The sequence below is a fragment of the Carassius carassius genome, chromosome 35 (genome assembly GCF_963082965.1).
Source record: "Carassius carassius chromosome 35, fCarCar2.1, whole genome shotgun sequence".
NCBI classification, from domain to species: domain Eukaryota; kingdom Metazoa; phylum Chordata; class Actinopteri; order Cypriniformes; family Cyprinidae; genus Carassius; species Carassius carassius.
In genome coordinates, this window is record NC_081789.1 from 5,550,780 (window position 1) to 5,568,565 (window position 17,786).

The 17,786-nt window shown below is 36.2% G+C and overlaps 1 protein-coding gene across 1 annotated transcript; it reads right to left on the reverse strand.

Moving 5' to 3' along the window:
* Positions 1-194: 194 nt before the first annotated feature.
* On the reverse strand, positions 195-16,188 carry pcolce2b (procollagen C-endopeptidase enhancer 2b). The gene is made up of 9 exons (XM_059524313.1): positions 15,890-16,188; positions 15,587-15,695; positions 13,296-13,551; positions 6,692-6,816; positions 6,438-6,574; positions 6,158-6,321; positions 3,631-3,714; positions 2,328-2,495; positions 195-801 (listed from the first exon to the last, which is right to left on the reverse strand). Exons 1-9 carry the CDS (start codon positions 15,964-15,966, stop codon positions 671-673), a joined length of 1,251 nt encoding a protein of 416 aa, XP_059380296.1. The 5' UTR covers positions 15,967-16,188; the 3' UTR covers positions 195-670.
* Positions 16,189-17,786: the final 1,598 nt, after the last annotated feature.

Consider the following 17,786-nt stretch of genomic DNA (forward strand, 5'->3'; position numbering starts at 1 on the left):
GCACTCTGAGCCCTAGGCAATTTTAAAAACAGATGTTCTGACATGACCATGTGAACTACTTGAATATTTTGAACTTTGAAAGCTTCCTTTAAATCTTCATTTTCAAATCAGTTGAAATCTGACTCTGAAAGAAATGCCATAAATTTACAAAAATACAAATAAACAGATGCCAAATAAATCATGAAGACAATATCCAAGATTTACTGATAATGAACTTTATTTTTTCTTTCATAAAACAAATAATTTATAACTTAACATTCATCACTAGGTATCCGTTTCCATTAAAATATTTTATAAACAAAATGTAACATATCCAGAATGATTTCAAAGGTGTGCTACTAGTTTATTGCCTTTTAGACATCATCAACAAAGCCTCTCTAACTTTGCTATTTGATCAAAAATCTAGAAATATCTTGTAAACTGTGCCATTCAAAACACCATCATCTTGATCTTTACATTTTAGCTTTCTTCACCTGTCATGCCTTACTACTTTTGTTCTTTCTGTCAATTTGATGCTCATCACAACAGTAAGAAGAGAAGTAGGAACCAATGTGCTTCAATAGTCCTCGGGCTCCTCTGGAGAGGGCGATGAAGGAAGTTGGGACATGCAGGGCAAAAAAAATCATACACCAATGTGTGGATTTTGAGACCAAAGATTGTCTGTAAGAGCTCAACAGCGTTTGTTCTTCAGCATGTTGAAGGCCCTCTGGTTCTTGGCCTTGAAAACCATGATGAAATGATGGGGGGCGATCATTCCACGGCCATCCTCATCTGCCTGGCCCATGAAGATGTAGTTCAAACCTAGTGACACCACACAGAAAAAACCTGAATGCAGTGACGGAACGGCAGAAACATTCAGGAAGGGCTTTGGATCAGCTTTTCTCTGAGGTCTCACTCGCACTATCCACTCCATATGTTTATATACCATATAAACATATGACAGAGAGATTTCATCATAAAAGCATTTCGACAGTGAGCTTGGCTGCTAACTTATGTGTTACCAAGCACTATTTAATAGGTCGACTAATGCACCACTAACTTAAAGGTGCTGTGTGTAGGATTGACACTAAGTTGTTGAACTAGGTATTGCAGTCCAAATTCAAAACATTGGAGATATTTCCGCTCTACTCCGAGCTTTTCCTCTGACTTAGAATTATGCTCTTCTATGCCAACACCATCTACGCCGGCTCTGACCCCTTTCGTTTGCCAGCTTCTATGACTGAAATGAAAATACACTGTGTTTCCTGCCAACTGCCAACCCAGGGTGCCAAATACAATTAGGTAAACTGGCATTGGGCCAATTTGAGAGAGACTGACATTCCGGCCCGGAACACACATTTGCAAAAGAGAATAACTCACTGTAGCATTGTTTTTCAGATAAACAAATATGTTAAATTAGAATGTTTCTTAAATATCTGCAAACATGTTATTTTTATGCTTTAGTAGAGTCAAAAACTTACATACAGCACCTTTAATTTAACAAATTAAATTGAACAGTTGACCCTAAAAAAATTAACATTTTGCAATCATTTACTTATACTCGTGTTGTTTCAAACTTACAGCTATTATTTTTACGTGGAACACTACTGTTCACCAAAATACTTCTTTTTTATTATGTAAAACATTTTAACTTTTTCTCCACCCTTTTTTTTTATGTTGCCAGCCACCGCCAGCATTTCTGATAATTTTCCCAAAATTTTCATGACCTCCAAAATATTTGTTGTATGAATATTTTTTGACATTTTATTCAGTAAGGTTAGGCAGTATATGCTGTTTAACATTCAATGATTGTGTTATTTTACATATGCATCTGCTTACATACAAGACCACTTGTTTCTGCTTCTTAACCTGTTTTGATCCAGAGATGTTGTACTCTTTTAGAAGATGTGTAATAGCGCCCCCTATCATATAACACTGAAAACACTGAAAACACAGAAAGCCAGAAAATTCTTTCACTGGCAGGGAAACCTTGTCCCATAAATGACGTAAAATTCCATCACTGGTGGAGAAAGAGTTAAACTGGCACCATATTACTGAATGCACATTTAAGAGCAACTCGCTGCTTGAGCTAACATAAAACCTGTAAGTTATTTCAGTCTGTGGTGACTGACATCATGCTACAGATGCTGTTCTCAGAAATTATGTGGAAAACAAACTGAAATAATTCCTTGTTTTTAAACACTGACAAACGAAGCATTACTAACAGGAACACAATTCTGTATTCAGTATGAGAGGTTACAGTGATGTGCTTCAGCAGATCTCCGAGGAAGATGAAACTGTCCAGCTTGTTAGTGTTACCATTTACCAAAGCTGAAGAAGACACTTACCTCGTCTGACGTAGGGGCACTTCTTGCAAAGGATGACAATCTTTGTGCTCATGGTTTTGCCAGCTTGCTGGATAGCAAGGTTACCTTCCTTGTAGACATTGATTATGGAGATGGTGGCATACATGCTACCTCCTCGTGTTACAGCGGTGATGACTGTTCCAGTAATCACTAATGGGTCAAAAAAAAAAAAAAAAAACCTTTAGAGACTACTTTTATTTACTTGGACTGATACCAAAATTCGGCCATTGACAACCATTTTGTCTTCATTATGGGTCCTTTCTTAATTTCAGTACTTTTTACTTCAAATAAACTAAACTATGGAAACCCATTTCCGCCACTGAATAAAAAATAAAACTGAATGGTAATTGCTTTTTAGCTATACTTAAAAAAAAAAATTCTCCCGATTCTATTTTTTAGAATTGCATGATATAAAGTTGCAAATATGACTTTTGATCTCGCAGTTCTTCCTTTATTTCTCAGAACTGTACATTTCTATCATGCAATTATGACTTTATAACTCGTAATTGCGAGTTCATATTATGTAATTCTGAATTGTGAGGGAAAAAACTGTCTGAATTGTGAGATAAAAAGTCACGATTACTGTATTTTTTGTTTAGTGGATTTCCATACTAAACTCCTTCTGATAGAGCAAGAAGTAGAACCAGCAGAATTAAACTGGTTAGTTTGGAAAATGTCTATTATTTGACCTAAATTGATTCATTTCCGCGAGGCTGGATGGTACATAAAGTGTGTGATTATACAAATTTCATGTGCATGTAGTTTTCCACCATCGTTCACATTCAGTTCTTGTTTCTCAACGTGATTCTGCTCTCCACCGACCACAGGATTTCCCCATATGCAAATCCAAGTACACAGCAGAAACCAGAATGAAAAATCTGCTCGCTCCTGGACATGAACATTGCAGGCCTGTTCCAGGGGCAGTGACTGCGGCAAAAAAGCTCGACTGAATCAACACTCCCATTTACCAACAGTTACCCACAGTCCACTGCAGTCTATTTACACAAGAGCACTGTAACCTACACACAAATCCACTGTGCTGATGGCAAAAACTGCTCAAGCAATCTCTTGAAACACACTGACACAAACCAGCAGGCCAAAGATAGCATGCTAAAAAAAACATGCACTTAAGATTATAGACAAAATGTGAACAATCAGTACTTGTTTCCACTTACTCTGTTGCCCCCACCCACAAGGTCCCACCTCACTTTGCATTCGTTTGTGTGTGGGTCTTCATACAGTATGTCAGGTAAAAAAGTTAGTATCAACTGCACAGGGCTCTTACCAAAGTTGCTTGAACAGTAGTGGCTCTCAGGGGTTCCCTTCCGTTTGCATTTCTGTTGACACAGCGCTGCAGAGTACTTCAAAGCTGAAGAGGAGAGCAGAGATAGCAAATAAAGACTTCAAAAAGTTGTTTTACTGTAGCTTACTGACTCTGAGTCAGCAGAGCTTATCTTTTAGTTTGTGCGTGCATAAAGCGAGGGAGTGAGGGTTAGGTACAAGCTTCAGAAATTGGATAAAGCTGACATCAAAGAAGAAAAGGATTTAAAATTGCCTGAAATTCCTCTCTGTCATTTACATTTACATAATAATACCAGTATATATGCCAAAAGGCTTGTCTGCTTAGGTTACCATGCATGGACACAAAATAATAATATGTTAAATATTTTGGCTCATTAAATCATTTGGTTGATTAAATCCAGTTATATTATAGCAGTGTTGTACTTCCAGCTCCATTTAACACCTTTTAAAAACAGTTGGTAATTACTAAAAAAAACTAAAACATTTCACAGGGCCTAATTATCGGAAATAAATACATTTAATTGTTAACATTTTATGAATTCAATTGATTAGACATGCATTTTCATTAGTAAACTTTAAATAAACCATTAAAATGGAAGAAATAAACAAACAGAAAATGATTGAGAATTTGCGGGGGGAAAAAACGTACATTTTAAAAAGAAATATATTTTAGAAATAATTTACATTTTACGTGTTAGAAACAAAACATCAATTATCATTTTTTTAACATCGTTTCATTATTTTAATTAATAAGACACACTTTCAATTAAAACAATTTGATTTAACCATTCAAACGGAAAAAGGGAATCCAGAAAAAAAATAACTACAGAAAGCAGAAAATGGAAAAAAAGAGAAAAATGTATTTTTCATTAAACAAAAACACTTTCATTACAAAAACATTTCAACAAGCTTTTTAACCAATTCTCTGCCTTTCTAACAACCTGGACAGCAACTTCAGAAGTGGACATTCGACCAAGACTGGCTTGCTTTCAGTTGTTGAAGCCCTTCTGGCAAAAGCGGCTTCCAAATCTTCTATTCTTATTTTGCTGAATCTGTCTGCTGCTTTTGATACGGAGAACCATCAGATTCTCCTGATAACACTATTGGAAAAAGTCATCTCAGGAACCACACACCAGTTGATTGAGTCTTACCTCTCAGATAGGTCCTTCAAGGTACCTTGGAGAGGTGAGGTGTCCAAGTCGCTACTAGCTACTGGGGTGCCTCAGGGTTCAGTTCTTGAATCACTTCTCTTCTCTGTCTAAATGGCATCGCTAGGTTCTCTCATTCAGAAACATGGCTTTTCATATCACTGCTAAGCTGATGACCCTCAACTCTACCTCTCAATTCATCCTGATGATCTGACGATAGCTGCTCGCATCTCAGCTTGTCTAACATACATTTCTTGTTAGATGATGGACCATCACCTTCAACTCAACCTGGCTAAGACAGAACTGCTTGTGGTTTCAACAAACCTCTCAATTTATCAAAATTTCACCATCCAGTTAGGTTCATCAACCATAACTCCTTCAAAAGCAGCTAGAATCCTTGGAGTTGTGATTGATGATAAGCTTAATTTCTCAGACCACATTACTAAAATTGTCTAGTCCTGCAGATTTGCTTTATACAACATTATGAAGATCAGGCTATTTCTTTCAGAACATGCTGCACAACTCGTCGTTCAAGCTCTTGTTCTGTCAAGGCTTCCAGTCACTTCTATCAAACCTCCAAAACTAATCCAAAATGCTGCTGCAAGATTAATCTTTAATAAATTTTGATGAATTATAATTAATTATATTAATAATAAGTAATGATAATTATATTAATTATTGTTAATTATTGTGACGAGTGGGGCGGGGCCGAGAGACGTGGGAACAGGAGCGAGGCCGGTGGAGTGATTGGAAATGAGCGACACCTGCTCGACCCACCGGTCTCGAGTCCCACGGAGGAGATGGAGGGATATAAAACAGGAGCGACGACAGTGACGGACGAGAGAGGACCAGGCCTGGGTTTTAGTTGTGTTTGGTTTTTATTTGTGCGCGTCAGTCGTCCGTGAGGGGCTGACGTGCTGTTTTGTGTTTATTTTGTAATTAAAGTTTCAGTTTGATTGTCCGCCGGTTCCCGCCTCCTTCTTCCCGATAATTATGAAGTTTGTACATCGTTACAATTATGATTTACATATTTTTATGATACTGCGTTAGGCTAACCAAGACTTGGCATTTGCACTTAGAAATTGTTGCTATTTTGTTCGTTTTGACTTCTTTTATTGTCCTCATTTGTAAGTTGCTTTGGATAAAAGCATCTGCTAAATGACTAAATGTAAATGTCAAAAAAATTTCACAGGAGATGAAACATGCTGAATTTGGCGTTTAAATAGTGATGTCTAATGAGTAGTCATTGACTTTTAACCCTATGGCAACCCTTGTAATGTAGGCTAACATTAAGGTCACCAACTACATACAGTATGATTAGGGAGAAATGCTCTCAGCAACAGGTTTTGTGGATGTACTTACGTATAGGTCTTGTGGTAGTGGGTGGTGCTGTCGTGGTTGGTGGAATGGTTGTGGATGTAAACTTCTTTGGTCTAAATTTGTAATGGCCAATAAAGCCATCCGCTGTTAAACTGAGATCTGAGAGGAACTGAATGAAGAGCTGATTCCCCTCTGAGAACACGGGTCTAAAGGAGAGAGATACATAAATGTAAAACGTAAATGAAGTACTTCTAAAAGCTACATGTTGATATTTTGAAAATAGTGCAAAGGACTGATTTAATATGACTGAAATGATACATACGCTGGTGGGCTGTCACCACAGTATTTCCCAATTCTTTTAGCATCGTTGATTTCTCCGCCATTAAAAATGGCCACATAATCATAACGACAGTAGTTGTCCCTCTCCACATCAAATTTCTCAAATTTCACCTCTATAATCTGTAAACAAACAAACAAACTCTGAAGTACTATTCCTGTCCGTATTCAAGTTAAATATAAAAAATACATTAAAGATTTAACTGAAACTATAATATGCAAATGCATGAATGAGTCCACCTGGTTCTTTGGTGCTACTATATGCCAAGAACATGTGACTCCAGCAGGATAGTCTTTCTCTGGCCAGTTGGGGGTCTTGAAGGTTCCTGACGGCTTTATTAATCTCCCACCACAGTACTGATCGCCTGTAAACATCCATCCAGACAGAAGTTTACGAAATGTTTCCTCTTTTAAACTCTAAACATAGACTGAGCATCCAGCATGAGGTCGCTCACCCCTAATTAAAAGGAATGCATGAGATAATTGCACAGCATCATATTCAGCCGGCTTTAAAATGTCCTTCCCAACAGTCTTGTCATTATGAGAGAGTTTACAGACTCGTTTTAAACGTGCAGTAGGAAGAAATATCATGTGCAGTTCCAGACTTAATCCTTCTTCATATCCGAAACCTTTTATCCAGACCTGCTGCTTGTAGAACTGAATCCTGCCAAAAGCTGTGTGCATTGATTTTGCACCAGAAAACATGATGAAAGTGCACTATAAAACTATCTGTGCGCAATCTGAAACAGGCTGTTTGGATCGCTACACTATACTGAAAAGACTGAATGTCACTAAACTTGACAAAAATGTATCCAGTCATATTTCACGCAAAACATTTTAAATAACATTGTGCGTATATGAAAGTGAAAAACTTTTTAGATTTTAAAATATTTTGCTCTATACAAGTTTATTGTGCTAAGTAAGCAATCTGTGGGTTTATGTCTTAAGTTCATTTGAGAATTCAATCTAGACTGAAACAGCAAAACTGGGATGGTCAATGGTGTGTGTTTGGGGCCGGACCATCTACAGGTGCTGGTCATATAATTAGAATATCATTGATTTATTTTACTAATTCCATTCAAAAAGTGAAATTTGTAAATTATATTCATTCATTACACACAGACAGATATATTTCAAATGTTTATTTCTTTTAATTTTGATGATTATAACTGACAACTAAGTAAAATCCTAAATTCAGTATCTCAGAAAATTTGAATATTGTGAAAAGGTTCAATATTGAAGACACCTGGTGCCACCCTCTAATCAGCCAATTAACTCAAAACACATGCAAAGGCTTTTAAATGGTCTCATAGTCTAGTTCTGTAGGGGTACACAATCATGGGGAAGACTGCTAAATTGACAGTTGTCCAAAAGACGACCATTGACACCTTGCACAAGGAGGGCAAGACACAAAAGCTCATTGCAAAAGGGTCTGGCTGTTCACATTAATAGAAAGGCGAAGGGAAAGAAAAGATGTGGTAGAAAAAATGTGTACAAGCAATAGGGATAACTGCACCCTGGAGAGGATTGTGAAACAAAACCTATTCAAAAATGTGGGGGAGATTCACAAAGAGTGGACTGGACTGCTGTTGAGTGGTCCAAAGTTATGTTCTCTGATGGAAGTAAATTTAGCATTTCCTTTGGAAATCAGAGTCCCAGAGTCTGGAGGAAGAGAAGAGAGGCACACAATCCACGTTGCTTGAGGTCCAGTGTAAAGTTTCCACAGTCAGTGATGGTTTGGGGTGCTATATCATCTGTTGGTGTTGGTCCACTGTGTTTTCTGAGGTCCAAGGTCAACACAGCCGTATACCAGGAAGTTTTAGAGTACTTCATGCTTCCCGCTGCTGACCAACTTTATGGAGATGCAGATTTTATTTTCCAACAGGACTTGGTACCTGCACACAGTGCCAAAGCTTCCAGTGCCTGGTTTAAGGACCATGGTATCCCTGTTCTTAATTGGCCAGCAAACTCGCCTGACCTTAACCCCCTAGAAAATCTATGGGGTATTGGGAAGAGGAAGATGCGATATGCCAGAGCCAAGAATGCAGAAGAGCTGAAGACCACTATCAGAGCAACCTGGGATCTCATAACACCTGAGCAGTGCCAGAGACTGATCGACTCCATGCCACGCTGCATTGCTGCAGTAATTCAGGCAAAAGAAGCCCCAACTAAGTATTGAGTGCTGTACATGCTCATACTTTTCATGTTCATACTTTTCAGTTGGCCAAGAATTCTAAAAATCCTTTCTTTGTATTGGTCTTAAGTTACATTCAAATTTTCTGAGATACTGAATTTGGGATTTTCTTTAGTTGTCAGTTATAAAAATCAATAAACGTGTAATGAATGAATTTAATATACATGTTTCACTTTTTGAATGGAATTAGTGAAATAAATCAACTTTTTGATGAGTGTTTAGGAAAGCATATAGAAATTGGAGACACATGTTTCGACTTCACCTATGGGACATGCGCTAGTCAAACGAGCGCAGAAATGATACAGTTGATGAGGGCGCTTCAGTAGAACATCAGTGAACTGTGATCAGATAAGTTGTTGTCAGGCCATATATCAATATAAAGAATCTTCTTCAACTGCACGCACAAATATGGCGGCATGCTCTGTAGTCTGAATCATTTCATATTAAAGCGCAAATTAAACTATGAACGTGCATGTCAGATCCACGTCACGTTCAGCAGACGCAGCTCTTAAAGTAATAGCAGCCAAATAACCTGTTAATCAAAAAACAAACAAAAGAAAAAAAAACAGGAAACTCTCTGTGTTCTATTTAATTTAGAATTTTGTGTTTGATAACTTTATCCAATTTCTGCACATTTCCAACTTGCTGAAGGGCACAGTAAATATGACATTTATTATATCTTATGTGAAGATTGTTTTAAGTACACTTAAAATAGAAGTAGTTATTTTTTAAAGTCTAATAAATGTTTAAATTGATAGCTCTCAATTATACTCTAATGTTGAACGGCTATAGTCAATGGTTAAATATTGGGGGGACAATTTAGACATCAGTAGTATTGATATTGGTGATATTCACCTTCATTCATAAAAAATGCCACTAAACAATTATTAAAGGTAAACTGTCTTTATGTTGTTTAGAAATTAATTAGAAGATTGAATGTGAAATTATTGCAATATAAATGTACATTTAAAAAAAACTGTAAAGGGGTCATATGACATTGCTAAAAAGAACATTATGTTGGTGTAATGCAATGTGCTTATGTGGTTTAAGGTAAAAAAAAAAAAAAAAAAACATTATTTTCCACATAATGTACATTACTGTTGCTCCTCTATGCCCCACCTTTCTGAAACACATAGATTTTTACAAAGCTCATCGTTCTGAAAAGCGAGGTATGGTTGATTGGCCAGTATGATGGAAATGTTAAAAAAAAAACATTACAAACTAGGCATTTGTTGCATCCAGTGGGGACATAATTACTGATTATAATGACCTTTACTGTGTTGTGTAAACATAAAACCATGTCTGCATTTGTGATCAGAGAAACGACAAACAACAAGCACTACTCTACACTGCTCAAAACGTGTATTTGAATCATCAGTGGCAAATTATTTAATCATAAAAAATTTACTTACAGGCTTTGAGTCAGAAGCACCAGACTGTCCTTGCAAAATTGGAACTTTGTAGAAACAGCCTTTGAGCACAAGCGAATTGTAAGGTTACTCCTCAGGTTCAGGAAACAGTCCTCCATTAAATGCACTGCACACATCTGATTATTTGGGCTGAACTAGAACAGTGTTGTACAGTAAATACAACTTTACCACTGATTTCTAGTTGTGTCCCCTTTAGGAAGGAAAAACAAAGTAGTTTTGCTTTCATAATGAAACACAGCCTCACACATGGTGGGCTTGAGAACGGGGGAGCCGGCGGATTTGACGAAAGAGAAATGAGGCCGCTGGAGCAATTGCTAATGAGAGACGAGCGTGACACAATTATTGATTTTTCTTTTATGCCAAAAATCATTAGGATATTGAGTAAAGATCACGATCATGTAAAGAATGTGTGTGTGTGTGTGTGTGTGTGTGTGTGTGTGTGTGTGTGTATATATATATATATATATATATATATATATTTATATATATACATACACACATACATACATTCATTTTAATTACAAATGTTAATGAAATTTTAATACAGTACACATCACCAAACTACGGTAATTAGTTCTATTAAAAGTCTAATGAGAATGAATGAATATAATGAATTAAATTAGGAAGTTCATACATTAAATTTTGTTAAATCAGAAAATTTAACAAAAGCCCTGGAGCTGTCAAAAGGTGCCAAAATCGGAAGAGGTAAAATTATTAATTTTTGTTGACAAATAAACAGGGATATCTGGATGCAGGTAACACAGAGAAATAATAAATACATAATACCAAGTACAAAGCTGATTAGAAATCAGTGAACTGTCCTTTAAATGTCATGAAATATTATAATGTAAAAAATATTAGTGGTCCTGAAAGTAGTGGTTCTCAGTGAAAAATTTAATTGTGTTTAATTATTAATTTAGTTATATAATATATATGAGATAATTCTATAATTTAATTTTATTATATAATTAAATTACATAAAAGTAATTATTACAATTATTAACTTAAGGTGAAATGTGAAAATTTTACTTCTTTTTCTTTTGTTAGATTCACACATAATGGTAACAAACTAACCACGGACATGGCTTTTCCACGAAACCAAAACCTGATAACATCTGTGATCATTATGTAATGACTGCAAGCTTCCATTGTTACCAGCACACAACAGCCGTCTGCCAACTAATGATGACAAAACACAGAGACACAATCTAAATCATGTAAATTCCAGCTGTTCTGCTCTGGCCAAGCAGGCGTCTTATCGCTTATACAGTTACTCATTGAGCAAGACGGCCTCTGGGGGTCTGACCAATCACTGAATCACTGGAAAACCGTCTGTGAGAAATTCCACATCATACCACAAAATCCACTGCAATGATCTCCAGATCCTAGAGTAGTCTAAATCAACTCTCAGGCCCTGCAGAGAAAGTCTCTCTGTGTTTAACTAGTGAAATTAAAACCAGGCTTTCAATCAATCTTTCAGTTATTTACGAAACGGAAAATGTTTGTCCCAAAGATTCATTTCTCTTCCTCCTGCATTTTCTTGACCTCTGTCTTCTTTATGAGCTGTCAGATAGATCTTGAAATGCTCATTAAAGTCGCCCTTTGTCTTCTTCAACACAATCCTTGCCCGGTAATAGCTGAATTTATGGATGGAAACATTGATTATTTACACTGGTGTCAAAAGTATTCACAGTCATTACTCAGGTAGAAGTATAGATACTAGGTTTTAAAAAGACTTTTGTAGAAGTTGAAGTGTGAATCACCTCAAGCTTTTTACTCAAGTAAAAGTATAAAAGTACTGTTTTCAAAACTACTTAAAGTATAAAAGTAAAAGTAATGTAAGGAAAAAAAATGCCATTAAGAACAAAAGCTTAGGCCACACCACTGAGGCCTATTGTGCACTACCCCACCGCCTCAAAAAAACATTTTTCTGAAGGCCATGGGCCATAATGAATATAATGTTATATTAAAATGTTCATGTTGAAATATTTGGGATGCACTAGGCTACCTGTTTCAGCCGCATATATGCCCATTGAAAATGAATGTATTTTAGTACAATGCAAATACATTAAAGAACTAAAGATATGATGACTAGTTGCCTATAAGTATTGTAATGGTGCAAAAAGTCAAACTTCAGAGACATGTCATCAATAACCTTTAATGGAATGTAAATGTACATTCAAGCTTAGCTGCATGAATCTGTGAGGGCAATGGACAAGAACATTGATGTACCCAGGGCAGGCTTAGTAACAATTACCCTTGTATGGTTGTCTATTTACAATAAACATTAGTGCTGTCAAAATGAATGATTAATCCAAGTGATGAATCAAAAAATAAAAATGAAAAATAACTCATAATCCTGATACCTTCTTGATTGATACCTTCCTGTATTCGCTACATACGTCTGCTATGTCCAGTGTTCGGGAGGTAACGAGTTACAAATTTGGTATAGCCTACTTATCACAACATTGTCAATCGCGTTGTCAATCGCAAACGCTAATTTATTCAGATGTCTCGCTACCGAACCACCTACAGTAGCTTAATTTGCGGAGAAAGAAGAGAAAACACCCATTTGATAAATGAGCCAGTAGTTGAGAAAGAATAACTTTTAAGAAATATATTTTTTGATAAATGAACCCAACACTGGCTATGTCCTTGCTGGAGTGTGATGTGATTTGTGTCATGTGCAGATGCGATGGATCGCGTACAAACGAATAGGGTGTCGGTATGGTATATGTTTATACTTCTCATCCAACCACAATCCAATTCACTTCATCCGGATGGCGCGATTTATCTGGATAGGTTTTTTTTTTTTTTTTTTTTTACTGATGACAAGCCGGAATGAAGACAAGCCGAAATTAAATAAGGAGTAGAAAGTACAGATAATTGCGTGAAAATGTAAGGAGTAGAAGTAAAAAGTCGGCTGAAAAATAATTACTCCAGTAAACTATAGATACCCAAAATTTCTACTTAAGTAAGGTAACGAAGTATTTATTCTACGTTACTTGACACCTATGATTATTTAGGATGCAAGTTCGGGAAAGGTGGTATAACCATTTAATCCATTGAATATTCAGAAAAATTTAATAAAATTAAGAAACTGTTGAACTTTAAACATCTTAAACACCTAAAAACACCTACTACACTCCTTTGGGTCTGAACAGAGGAAGTCTGTCTTATTATCTGACAATTTTATGGTCCATTTGTATGATGTTCTTACCTCGCTCATTTGGGTTGGCAGCAGAGTACACAGCCAGGAAGCCGCTGCCAGCTGTATTGGCATCAGATAACATTTGTACAAGCATCTTGTTGTTTGTAGAAACAAGGGCTCCTGGCCTGAATGTCCCACAGAAGCGGCCAAGACGCTGTCCATTGGCATGGCCACTATAAACATCCACATAATCGTAGCGGCACAGGTTGTCACTCTCTAAGTCGAGAAAACGAAATGAGAGGACAACCACTTTGCCCTCTGGAACCTGCAGGAAACAGATGTCACACTGAGACCCAACATCTGGCAAACTTTATAGTTATCCATTTGTATTGTTCTGACATTTCTGTTTTGATTATGTCATTCGCAGACATGAAACGAAGAAGTGTGACTAATAGACTAATAGAAGACGGTGTGACCAACTAGCTGAATTTTAAATCAGGATTGCAGCATTGCAAAAGTGTAACATTTTGGATTATAATGTTGAATTATGTTTTTAAAAACTACACTGTAGTGTTTGACATCCTATTATGACCTTTGCAGTTTCATGTCTAGTGTGACCACGGCATAAATTCTTATTAAAATTTAAAAAATTTCTTCAAATGCCCTTTTTTAAAGTTCTTTGTATTTTTCAAATGACTAAGTTTGTAATGTTGCGATTCATATCTGAGCTGGTTGGTTTGGTTCATGGCTTAGAAAAGAAAAAAATCATGGAGAAAAAAAAACGTCCTTTTCCAATATATTATAGTATGTATTTTACTGCAGCAACACGGAAAACATTATGCAGCATAATTAAGATTCTTAAAATAAAGTGGAAAAACCCTCTTAGTCAGACAGGTCACCAATTCAGTCTCTTGTAGGCAATGACGGCAATGCAATAAAACGTTAGAATGAGTCTGGAGTTGCCACAAGGATGTAATGTGGCCAGCAGCCAAACCAAAGATAGATCACAACCACACACATACTGATTCTTGCCATGACTTTCTATTGCATCATCGTTACAGCCATGCAAATCAAAGCAGTATTCAAATGCCTAATACATTTTACAGTACTTATACAGAAGCATTCAAACTTTGATTAGTGATAAAGTCTGTTTTATCTGTCTGTCTAGAATACAAGCTTTTTACTTAGTAAATAATGTGCAGTTCACACTGAGTCCGACAAACTTTCACATCATGTACTGTATTTAATGAAGAAGTTCTGTAGATATAGTACATTATTTATGACCGCAGGTGTTGTCTGGCTACTGTACATTCCTGGACACATATCACCTTAAGAAAAAAGGCACAAAAGCTGTTTCAAGCTGAGGCGGTACATTTTCAAGAAGTACAAGTCTGTACCTTATTTAACCCCTAAGAGGGTATATTGATACCTTAAAGGTCCATACTAGTACCTAAAGTGTACATATAAGTACCAAAATCATACAGATCAGTAACTTTTGAAAGGGTAGCGTACAGCAGCAGTGACAGCTTTTGTACCTTTTTCCTCTGAAAGTGTTCTGCAGATGGGTTCAGGGTTGCCAGGTCTGAAACAAAACAGCCCAAACGGACTGTAAGCAAATACTCTACATTTGCTAATGTTTAGATTTTTTTTTTTTAATATAAATATACTTTGTGTTATATTTGTGGTACTCTCCCATTCACTGCTCTTGAAGGTAACCCAATATGATGACTTCTGCTGCTGAAAAACCCAGAAATTTGAAAAAAGGACTATTGCTATTCAAAACTATCCCAATCACAGTTTTTTTTCCCCCGCGCTTTTCCTTTCCATCAAAGTAGCATTTCGCTCAAACCTGTGGACTACAAAACAACCCACATCAACAGTGCAAAAGTAGCAAAATGGCAACAGTGGATGTGTTATGGATTAAAAACATATAAATTCATATAAGGCACTTTTTTATTATTATTTAATTTATTTTTATGTAGAAGTATGCATATTCCAAGACTGTAAAAGAACCTACAGCAATGATGTCACTACATTTGCATGATGATTAATTTTGCCATACTGACTTGATTGGTGTTTTTTTTCCTTAACATTGCAACACCATAATTATAATTATAATAATAATAATAATAATAATAATAGTATTTAACTATTAACTAGTATATTAACTACTGCAGTATTTAAATCCTAAAACTACATAAACTTTATCAACTAAAACTAAATCCATTTTAATACTATTCTTTACCAGGCACTGGTTTTATTTCAGAAAATATACACATGGAGAGCCCAAAACGTCATTTACAGCCGCATTTCATTTACCTGCATACATGATAAATCAGTTTGATTCTCTTCATACTTACAGTTATTCTCCACACACATTTGGTATTCGGCGGATAGACGCCCGGATAACCCTGACTACCAATAACACCCGACTGTCCCGTGATATTTCCACCACACGTGAAGGTCTGTCTAGACAAGAGAAGGGAAATAAATACATGCATCGATGCCGAATTAATTTAAACAGGAACGCCTCAAACGGTCATTATGAGTTATAAAACTTTAATTTGAATGCAGCACGACGCTTATATTTGTGAGATGAGCTGTGCGATCATACATGAGCTTCCAGTGCGCTGCATCTTGACTGAACTGAAGAAGAAACTTACCTGTCTGGAGTCTGAGCTCGCACATGCAGCACGAGCAGCAAAGCCCAGGCGACCAGGACATCGCAGATCTTCCACATTGTAAGAACTGCCAGTGGATCGGATCAGATCAGATCAGATCAGATCAGATCAGGCGTGCGTGTCTGCGTCCAGCTGCATTAATGATATTATTGTGCTCCTCTCCGTCTGTCCTGAAGCTGCTCGGGGGAGTTTCAGGGCAAGATGAATATAGCGTCTGTTCTGCTCTGTATAGGAGGGAGCAGCACGACAGCTGCCTTCCAAAATCCAAAACCTGCGATCAAAGAGAGAGAGAGAGAGAGAGAGAGAGAGAGAGAGAGAGAGAGAGAGAGAGAGAGAGAGAGAGAGAGAGGTGAGGTGAGGTGGGGTGGGGTGAGAGGGGAGATTGGTCTTTGGTGATTCATTTTATTGAAAAATAAAATAAAATAAAATAAAATAAGAAAAACATATTTTTTTTTGTATTCAATGTGTAGCTAATTTTCAAGTAGGCTAACGTTACATTTTTTTTTTTGTGGAATTTATTTTATTACAAACTTTACAACACAACTGTCAAATACTAAGAATTATTGGCATTAATAATGATTGGCCAATATCAACAAAATTGATCTTTGCAATGCAGAGAAAACAGAAGCTGCATCTGAAGTGCCATTTAGATGTTTTTACACACTGTTTAATGCAGCTCTTCGGGACATTGGGTCCTTTAACCTGCAGTTACAAATGAATAAATATGTTTTGATATTTTAAACATAAAAAAATGAAAATTGATGTTTTAAATTATTTTAAAATGAAAAGTTACCTTAAATGTGACATTAAAACCGCCAGTAGGTGGCGAGTCACTGCTAATAAGTGAGTCATTGAAAGCGATACAACCGAATCATTTAAACGGTTGATTCATTCAGGAACGAAACACATAGACAACAAAACACTATCATGTTGCTCAGATACGCAAAACAGTAGCTGTGTTTGGAATGATTTTTGTTTTCAAAATAGAGCAAAAACAGGGAATATGTTGTTTAAAACATATGTCTCTTGATATTAACTTATTGTTTATTGAACTGTTGTATAAAATCAATAGTAATTCGTGGCTTCAGTGGTGAAATATATTCTAATTATGAAATGTATTATTTACATTAGTTACGCTTGGCAGTACAATTATTTTAATAAATATCTAGTTAGTTTTAATAGTAGTGGTATTATTATAATTTTATTTTTATTATTTAATAATCAGCCCGTTAAGATGAATATTAATCCGTAAAAAAAAACAAAAAACAAAAAAAAAACATTTAATTAATAAAATATGAATAATGGGCTAGGTGCACAAGATGGCGCCGGTGAGCTTCAGCGACGCGAGTGTGTGCATACTTACTTCCGGTCTTGCGACACTCGCATTGACTGTAAGGGAAACTTACATACGAAACTTTACTAGATGTATATAATTAATGTTTTTCAAATTTAACAGCGGATAGTGGTATATCAAAAACATGGGGAAACATCCTCCCTACATTTTGCGTACCTCTGTGTGGAAATTCATCAAGATACAGATTATGCGATCAGCGGCAGGTCAGGTCCATGGGGATTTCTTCTTTCAAACACAAACCACTCAAATATGCAATACTTTTCATTTTCAAGAGCTGGTTTTGTTCTGACTGTTATGTAAGATCAATGTTTCTGACTCAAACAAGACGCACCGAGATTTCTGATAAAGCATGTTTTATTAACTTTATTTGTTAACAATTTATAACTAACTGTACAATTGAACGTAATGGAATTATGGTAGGTTTGCATTAAATAAAAGATCACTGTTTGCATTCATGTGTATTTTTATCTACGTTTATTTGTTTTGTGAAAGATCTGCAGCATAAATCATTATCTGTCTATGAGC

Excerpts from the sequence above, each read along its gene's own strand:
- pcolce2b (XM_059524313.1), bottom strand. The coding sequence starts at position 15,966 with ATGTGGAAGATCTGCGATGTCCTGGTCGCCTGGGCTTTGCTGCTCGTG. Across the intron at positions 13,552-15,586 it reads AATGTGTGTGGAGAATAACT|GTTCCAGAGGGCAAAGTGGT; the intron begins GTAAGTATGAAG and ends TGTTTCCTGCAG. Across the intron at positions 6,817-13,295 it reads TGCCAACCCAAATGAGCGAG|GCGATCAGTACTGTGGTGGG; the intron begins GTAAGAACATCA and ends GGATGTTTACAG.